Consider the following 8,982-nt stretch of genomic DNA (forward strand, 5'->3'; position numbering starts at 1 on the left):
CGCATGCATTGATCTCAAACCATCGCAAAGTCGATTGCATGCATCGATCTTAATGAAGACAAGTTGGTCGCATGAAATGCCGCAACTATAGTGATAACCATGATAGAAGAATGATCGCAAAGTGGATGGAGTGCGTTGATACTTTGGAAGAAACAATCATGAACGCATAACCCAAGAGTATCAAAGAGATGAGAACATGATGACATTTCACCTACTACGATAGGAATGGCAGTGATTTAGAGCGAGATTATCAAAGCTGTTGGCGTTTTGAGCTCTATAAATAGAGCCTTGATGCCCAAATTCAAAGTATCTGGGACTTCTGCCTTGGGCAGATTCCTGTGATCACAGATGAGAGCATGAGCAACAAAGTATTTGAGAGTTCTTTACTTCCACAACTTCCTCTGATTAATGACCAGAGCTTCGCTGGAGATAGATCTCGAGAGGGACTTGTCTGATTTGGGAACTGGGAACTCAATTCACAAGATGGAATTCACTCCTTTCCTAAAGTAGAGATAAGTAGAGAGATTGCTCCCTTAAGGACTGATTCCGGGCTTGAATATAGTGGCCACAACTTCTCTTTGGAAGAGAAGACTCGGTCATAGTAGGACTATGACTTATGTTCATTAGAGGGATCAGTGGTACTTAAAGAGACAAATGTAACTACAGGGGGATAACGGTTATTGACCCAGCTGTACTTACGAGCAATCTGTGAAGGATTATCACACTGCTGATTGGTTAAGATGGACACATAATATATCTGTAGTAAGGAGAGTTCAGCTGTCGATCTTTAGTAGAGTGCCTGGCAGTTAACGAATGGTGGATCTTGTGACTAAAGAGTTTAGTCAGTTATTCACGTACCGTTGGAGCTTCGAGCTACAAATCCATGAGGTCCTCTTGGTAGCTCAATGGATTCAGTTGAGGATCAGTTCTTGGTGTTGATTTGAAATGTTCAAATTGACTAGAGGTATTTTGATTATTGGTATAATTGATATGATGTATGAGATACATCTAGTGGAGGATTGATGTAAATGAGATTTACATTAAGTACCACGAAATAGAAAAAGAACTATGGTTTATATGTTTCATGAGATGAAATATTAAAACTATAGGTTATAAATATAGTATGATAAGTTGGTTATCATTTATATTTATAAGAATATTAATTATTGGATAATTAATTCTTTTTCTAACCAAATGAGTGGGTGGTTATTGGATTCTTGATAACCGTGAGTTTAAAAAGAAAATGGTTTTCCTAATTTTAATAAGATTTACAAATTGTTGGAAAAGTTTTTCATAAAAGTTTTTTGAGATTTCTCTCGGCAAAAAGGGATCTCACGTTAGTCGTCAAGTAAATATAGATTTACTAAATGAAGGCTAGGGCGAGCTGAACGATTGTGCAGTGGCGAGCTAAACGATCACATAGTATTTGCTAAACGATCACATAGTATTTACTAAACGATCGCTTAGTTTTACTAGACGATCGCTTGCCCAAAGTAAACGATCGTGTTGTGTCTGTAGGCGACCGATAGAGCTAAACGATGAGCTAAACGATCGCATAACTTTTGCTAGACGATCGCTTAGCTTTAGCTAAACGATTGGGCATCGACCTAACGATAGGTCTCCGCCATCTCCCACTTGCTTAGTCGTGTACACGATCGGTGTTTCCTTCTTCGTCTGCCTCAATCCAAGTCCGAATAGAGCCCACCCTCTGGATTATCACACTGTGAATACCAAGGTAGCCTTGTTGGTGGTGTCATACTTAACTCGACACCGTCGAGGTGCTATGGAGGCCGTTCGTGCTGTTACTGAGGAGTTCGTGGATGATGCGATCGTTGAGGACGAGCGCAAAGTGTTCATGCTGTATTGCGGTCGTGTAAATTGAGTGTTCGAGGTTGCTGTTGTTCGAGCGATCATGCGCAAAGGAGCGTGGAGACGCACCTTCAAATGTTCGTAGAGTTTTCTCTTTGTTCATTTGAGTTATTCATGCTGTAATTTCTGTAAGAATTGTTTAACCGCTTGTTTTGAAGTTGACTGTAAATGTAATGTTCATTTATGATTGTAATTTGGAATGATCTTAATTCTGCTGCTCATGGAAATCTAGAGTTTGATTTCCTTCATAGAACAGGTTGGTTTTAAGCTTCCAGACACAGGGTAGGCAAACCGGTCAGAATCAGGAAGATCACGAAGATTGCAAGGCGTTGGAGTCAAGGTGGAGAATTTGAAGAAGTTTGACTCAAATACCTCAGATTTTAGTTTGTTTATAACTTACATTTTGTAACAACCAGCTGGTATAACCTTATAAATACCACTGATTTCGAATTCAAAAATAGAGAGTTATCATCATTTCTTAGTTTTCTTGTAAACAACAAATCTGTAAGCAATCTTCACTAAGTAAAGATTTCATATCTTTCTATGGACGTAGGCAACCTTGCTGAACCACGTAAAACACTGTGTCTCTTTCTTCTTCCCTTATCTTTCTTGTTTAATCGAGTAAACTCTTTACTGCAAATCGAGCGTCAATCGTTTACATTACAAATCACATCGAGTAATCAAATTATCGAGTCAATCGTGCATCAATTCATCACTATCAAGTAGGTCCAAGTATATCGTTTTCACCTTCGAGTTGCACTAAGTATCGTTCAAGAACCGTCAAGTACGATTGAGTATTAACTTTGTTTTCATCGAGTTCCATCGAGGATTTAACAGAGATCAGTCAGACGAAGAAGGGAATTCTGATCGAGGATCGAGTAGCAAGCAGTCGAGCGTCGAGTTCTGAGTATCGAGGATTTGGCTGAATTAATTTGAGCCATTTCTTCATCTCTTCAATGGTTATCTTGAGTATTTGGGACTTGTGAAGAGTCTTCCCTTTGCTTCTCATTATATAGCATACTTATTATGATGTTTATCCTCTGTTTTTCATGTTTAGACTGCTGTATTTTGTTTCTATAAAATTAAATTTCGAAATGCAAGGCGATCTCACGCTTCCCCAGGAATTCGATTCTCTTCATCTACGACACATTCTCACAGGTAAAGATAACCTAAAAAGACCTTAGTCTTTAAAGGAACTTTTGTTCTTGAACAAGGTGTAGACTAACGTGTGGGTTTTTGTTCCAATCTCAAATTGATGTGTCCATTACTGATCCTCACACCATTTGTAAATTCAAATTGGTTGGATGATGGTCGAAATCCATGTTCCTTGAATCCCTAAGCGATTTTGGAGTCAAATGATGACATGAGAATGAAAAATCAGCAACTAACGGCTTGCTGCAAAATTCTCGTTGACTGGGTCTAGGACACGATGCAATTGTGATGTAGTTGCGATGTGGCTGCATTTGGGCTTTTTTCTGGATTTTTAGCAAAATAACAACCCTTAAATAAACTTAGAATACCTATTAACTCCAAAACATCCTTAATAGTTAACTTACCCAAGACAACTCACAAACATGTAATAAACCTATCTTGATTGACTTAGGACTGCTCGAGGTTATAATGACATACTTTATACCTAATTTACACATATAGTTGCACTAAATGAAAGGTTAAAAAATGCGAAATATGACATTTATCACACCCTCGAACTTGAACTTTTTGTTGTCCTCAAGCAATCAAGAGTTTGTGCAAACTTTTGTGCTTGCTAGGTTCTTCATACTTTCATTTTGCTCTTTCTTTTTTTCCGATGTCACAATCACCTTCGTTCCAACTCACCTACACCGTTGATGAGAGTGTCTAGTTACGAGCAAGGGTCACACACAAGGACAAACACTCAATTCCGGCAATGGAAAGCATGGGTTTCTTGCCTACCCTTGACTATTTTGGCTAATCCCACAAGGAGTAGTCTTACTCTAGCTTTATTTTTTCTTTTCGGCTTTTTCATTTTTAATTTTTTTTCAAAAGAGTACAACACAGATAGACAATAACACTACACAAAACAACAAATCTTTCCATAAGTAGCTTTCAATTAATCGCAAGAAGCAAAGATCACCATCCAAACTTAAAGGTGGCAATGTCCTTATTGACAAAATTTCAAAGGACTTCAAAATAGGTTTTAGATGGCTTGCAAAATATCTAGGCTAAGTTCTTCTAATATGTGCCGGGTGATTTTAACTAAGGGAAGATTAGCCTCGAGAGGTTTTGCACAAAAGAGTAAGGACACTATTGGTTTTGAAAATTTTGAAATTTTGAAAAGCAAAGCATGCTATGCTAGATAGGAGATAGAAGATATGCTCTATGTTTCATCATTACAGGCTTACACAATCAAAAGAAAGACATCTCTTTTTCGAATTTCTCAATCAAAAACAAAAGAAACAGTTAATGCGTAGGAGAGAGTGCACCTGAAAGAGAGAACATTTTAAATTTCTTTTATCTTTTGGAAAGAAAGTTAAAAATTCTTTTTTCTTTCTATAAAATGTAGATACTTGAATTGGTCTATTCAGAATTTGGATATAATTTTATCATTTCTTCCCACATATTAATTAATTGTTATCTAATAGTAATATTTTAGTTACTTAAAATATAATATTAGCTACCGTATGCATTCTCAATGAAGTAGCTTAAATAGTCTAACAATATACAATGCATTTTTCAACGCCCTAATCTGAAATAGGCAAGTGGACATTGGTTCGTTGGATACTACCAAAAGGCTGATAAACATTTTATCTATATTGTCACATTTCTATCGACATCCAAAATTTTGTTGCTGAGTATACACTTCGAAATTCTGAACCAAAACTTGAAGTTATATTCCAGAAATCTCGATCTTACCTATCAAACAGATTCATCATATTTTCAATGATCAAGATTCACATTCACCTAAGTTATTTCAATCCAGTTGTGCAATTTACAAAATGCTTCAAATTTCTTCACTTTAAAGCCAATACTAAAACCAGACAAATAACTCAAGCCTCAGGACAGTCTACTGATAACTCATGTAACAATTGCTAAAGAGAATTCATCATCTCAGATTCATAAGAAATTATATATAGAGAATTATATACAATGGTGAACTTTCCTGGAAATGTGTCTTCAACTCATCCTATATACAAAGAAAGGGTTATTATATCTACGAAAATACCTTCTGGATTAGTTCTCCTTGAGCTTATAAATGGCATCCACATACTCCTCTGCATCCCAAAGGAAAGAACCAAAAGCAACGGCCTCCAAAACCAATCTCTTCAAGCTTGAAAATGAAGTCACTATCACCTCATCGCTCTCGAAAAAACCGACTTCCTCATTTCCTAGCAAAGCACAACTATGGTTCTCAATCAGATTCAAGGCTTCCTTAGATTTCAGCTTTGCACATCTCTGCAATGCTTCGGAATCAAATCCAGTCAAGAAACGCTTTAACTTCTCTGGCTCTGTCTCCTGGTTGCTGCTCAACACTTGGTTATGGGGCACCGATAGCATGTTGCTAAGACGACCAGAGAGAAAATTTCTAAATCCATAAAGACACATCTCCGGGAACTGGAGGAAAGTTTTCTGATTACTGCCATTACGGTGGGTGTTAGGTATGGCTAGTCTTTGCTCCAGGTGATGCCTCAATATAGCAGACTTCAAGAAGTAGCCATATAAGATGGAGGCCACGTAAACACGGCCCAGATGTGCTTGTCTAATGTTCGTCATAGCCCAGTTGTCTGTGACACTCGAATCTGCCCTCAAACCAATCACTGTGGTTATGTGTTCTTTAATCATCTCAAGTACCTCTAACTCATAAATGGACTCCAGTTCCCAGTCTTTGCATGGCAAAATTTCTAGTCTTCCATTATAAACACATCTAGAGAGCTTGGGTACCAAATTAACTCTGATTTCAGAAAATCTATAGAAAATGAGCATGTACATGACATCTTGAACTGCTATTTGGCACTCCTGTTCCTTCAATTGTGCAATCCTCCTGGAATTAAGATATGTCAGTAAAATATTGATATTACTTCACAAAGAAACTACTACCATATGCTAGTAATGTCAAGTAAACTTGACCATGAACTAATACTCTGTTGAGGGAATTAAATTCTTGAATGCAATACTCAAGATATTTGTGAGTAGACTACTCCACTGATCACCGGGGTTGGACCATATGGAAGGAAAGAAACAACTGCATTTATTGTGACAAGGAAAGATCATTTATTAGCTTTCTTGTTGGCTATGTTTTGGTGCAGAATTACTCATTTAAGAATATTGCTCTCTCTCATCTTACTTCCTAAAACACCTTTTTGACATTATCAGGGTTTGCACAATCACGTCCTACAGAATTTCATCCCAACTATAATTGTTTCTCTCTAAAAAATCCCACATTGAAAAGATGGGAAGACCTCACGATTTTTAAAAGATACATGGGTCACTCCATTGTCAATTGGTTTAGAGATAGAACCCCATCTTAAGGAAGCATGTTGATTCCACACTAGAAAAATGAGTTGCTCAGAAAATTTTAATGGAAGGAAAAAGAAAAAAGTTTAATGTTCAGGTGTCTAAGGTGTCTAAGGTACAACCAGAAATCAGTTGTTTTGAGTATATGTTGGCGTTGGCCTCATAGAAAGGGACTCCAAACTGTAAACAGAAGACTAACGAGATATACATCCCTTGCATCATCTAAACCTTCTAAATCTAGAGAAATTGCTATCACATACAGCAAGTAGGAAAACTTTTTCATGTATGCCCATTGCCCAACATAACTCAAACTCCATATCTCCATAAAATTTTGCTTCTCTTTCCAATATAATGTTATTTAGCCAAAAATCTTGGTTCTACCTCTCTCTCTCTCTTTCTGTCCTTCCACCCCTGACCCAACTTTCATTATGCCTGAATATGTAACAATATGTTCACATAATTATCTTCATCAATTTGGTCTCACATAGACAAGCTATCTGGATAGATCCTTCAAACCAAAAACGGTTTACGAGAAAGGAACCACCTGTTCGAAAGATCTAATCGCATAGAAATCAAGTAAAGTTATATCCACAGTGAAAGGAATCTAAACCAAGGCACATAGAATAGACTAATCATAAAGGGAAAAATAAGTAAGTAAAGTTACATACAAACTAACAGATGTGACGAAACAACCAAATCAACAACTGCCCCTACATCTCAAAACACACACCGAACAGAGGAAAATATCCCGATTTAAATTTTTCTTCGCACTCTTCCAGAACTCGGTAATAAATCAAAGTCCCTACAGTTAAGTGGCTATAATGTAAAGAGAAAAAAAAAGAGAGTATGCTAAATGATGATTAAATCCATAGTAACGTATTTGAGAAGCAATTTAAAAGAATCTCCGAAATAAAAAAAGAGTCACCATACATCAAAATCGCATAAATCCAATAACCAAAAAAACATCCTAAACCACAGGATCCAAATCATTAGATTGAGAAAACACAAACCTATGCAGCAAGGCTTCATCAGAGTGAGCGGAAAGCAGCATACGATCAAGAGCAGCATCACGCTCATCAGCCAAACGTTTCAACTCATCCTCAACAGAAACGTGGAAAAGCTGTCTATAATTCTGCAAAACTCTACTTAGATGCTTACCAACAGAGGATTTCGGGTTCAAAGGAGTATTCAAACTGCCAAACTCACAGTGACTAGCTCCAGCACTGGCAAGAACAACGAAGGAGCCGGACCTAGCAGTAAGCGGCGGCGGCGGCTTCCGGAAGAAAGAAAGAGCAAAATCAGAAGAGCGGAAGGGGTTGGATTTGGGAGTAGAAGAAGGAAGAGATTTGAGAGGGAAGGATTTGTGGAGAGAGAGACAATGGTCCATTCAACAGGAATGTGTTTGAAGCTCTGCAATGAAAAAGGATAAGTTCAGAGAGAAAAATGGATAGGGGTGAAGATGGGAGTGAGTGAAGGCGGGGAAAAAGTTAGAGTACGGAAGGGTGCATGGGGACTTTATATAGAGGTTCATTTTTAACGATTGAAGTCCGATTCCTTATCCCATTTTTCTTCTTTTTTTTTATTTTTTGTTATTTTTTTTAAATGAGTAATAATTGAGATGGCCGTAGAAGGCGGAAAATGAAGATATTTTATTATTATTATTTTTTTGGGTGGGGAAATAAAATAATAAATAAAGAAATATATTTTGGTGGGAGGACTTATCGCCTTATCAAGTTGTTATCATTATCATCTATCTCATCTTATTGGGTTTCAGTGTGGCCCCCACAAGCTGTGGTGTACCTAACAGCTAATACCATTGGTTTTGGTGTTCCAATTTAATAATGGAATATACTCTTAAGGTAGCACATTTTTTATCTATTAACAAAATAGACTTTAGAGTAAAAAAAAAAAAGACTTTTATTTTTAAAAAAACAATTGGAGTTTGAAAAATACTTTTGACTTTTTCTAAACTAATAGGAAAATGATGTGACAATCAAGTTTCTGAATGTATTTCTTTTAGCAAACAGGAATGCATCTTAGTTTTATCATACAAGGAAAAAAATGAATAAAATATTTTAAAAAGAAAGTAAGAGAAATTTGTCATGCACTAAATTATGGTTGGATAAATTGATGGGATATATAGAGAGATAGCCAATAGGTCAATTCGAGATGTAGAGTCTTTTTTCGATTCTCGTTTTTTTGATGAGCCTCGTCATTGTTATTACATATCAATTGTCATATTTCCTTGCAAGCGTTAAGTTTACCATATCCTCTTGTCATCATTAAAGATTGATTTGAAACAAAGGGACGATGTTGATCATTGTTGGCACAAGAAACTCACATCGAGGCTTTGGTGCTAGAACTAGCCTATGCAAGAGCACACTTTGATGCCTAAGTTAGTGTAAGAAGTATTTAACTTGGTTAAGCACAAGGAGAATTACTTACCCCATGAGGTTGTTGTTGTTAGGTTATTTATAAGGTCCTTACCTTGATACCCGTTTGGTGTGACCATCGAGGTGAAACTTCGAGAGCTCAACTATGTCAGAATGGGTGTGGTCATGGAGGTTACAAAGTGCAACAACAACCTCAACTCGATCATTTTCCCTTTGGTGAAACTTCATA

At 36.9% G+C, this 8,982-nt stretch overlaps 1 protein-coding gene across 1 annotated transcript; it reads right to left on the minus strand.

Annotated features, from left to right (window-relative positions):
• Nucleotides 1–4,934: 4,934 nt before the first annotated feature.
• On the minus strand, nucleotides 4,935–7,922 carry LOC120085987 (phosphoserine aminotransferase, putative (DUF760)). The gene is made up of 2 exons (XM_039042357.2): nucleotides 7,371–7,922; nucleotides 4,935–5,887 (listed from the first exon to the last, which is right to left on the minus strand). Exons 1-2 carry the CDS (start codon nucleotides 7,745–7,747, stop codon nucleotides 5,080–5,082), a joined length of 1,185 nt encoding a protein of 394 aa, XP_038898285.1. The 5' UTR covers nucleotides 7,748–7,922; the 3' UTR covers nucleotides 4,935–5,079.
• Nucleotides 7,923–8,982: the final 1,060 nt, after the last annotated feature.

The sequence above is a fragment of the Benincasa hispida genome, chromosome 9, assembly GCF_027475165.1.
Source record: "Benincasa hispida cultivar pf3 chromosome 9, pf3_genome.v1.1, whole genome shotgun sequence".
Classification (NCBI taxonomy): Eukaryota; Viridiplantae; Streptophyta; class Magnoliopsida; order Cucurbitales; family Cucurbitaceae; genus Benincasa; species Benincasa hispida.

Coding starts and splice junctions, on each gene's coding strand:
- LOC120085987 (XM_039042357.2), bottom strand. CDS start 7,747: ATGGACCATTGTCTCTCTCTCCACAAATCCTTCCCTCTCAAATCTCTT. Junction 5,888..7,370: donor GATGAAGCCTTGCTGCATAG/GTTTGTGTTTTC, acceptor TCTTAATTCCAG/GAGGATTGCACAATTGAAGG.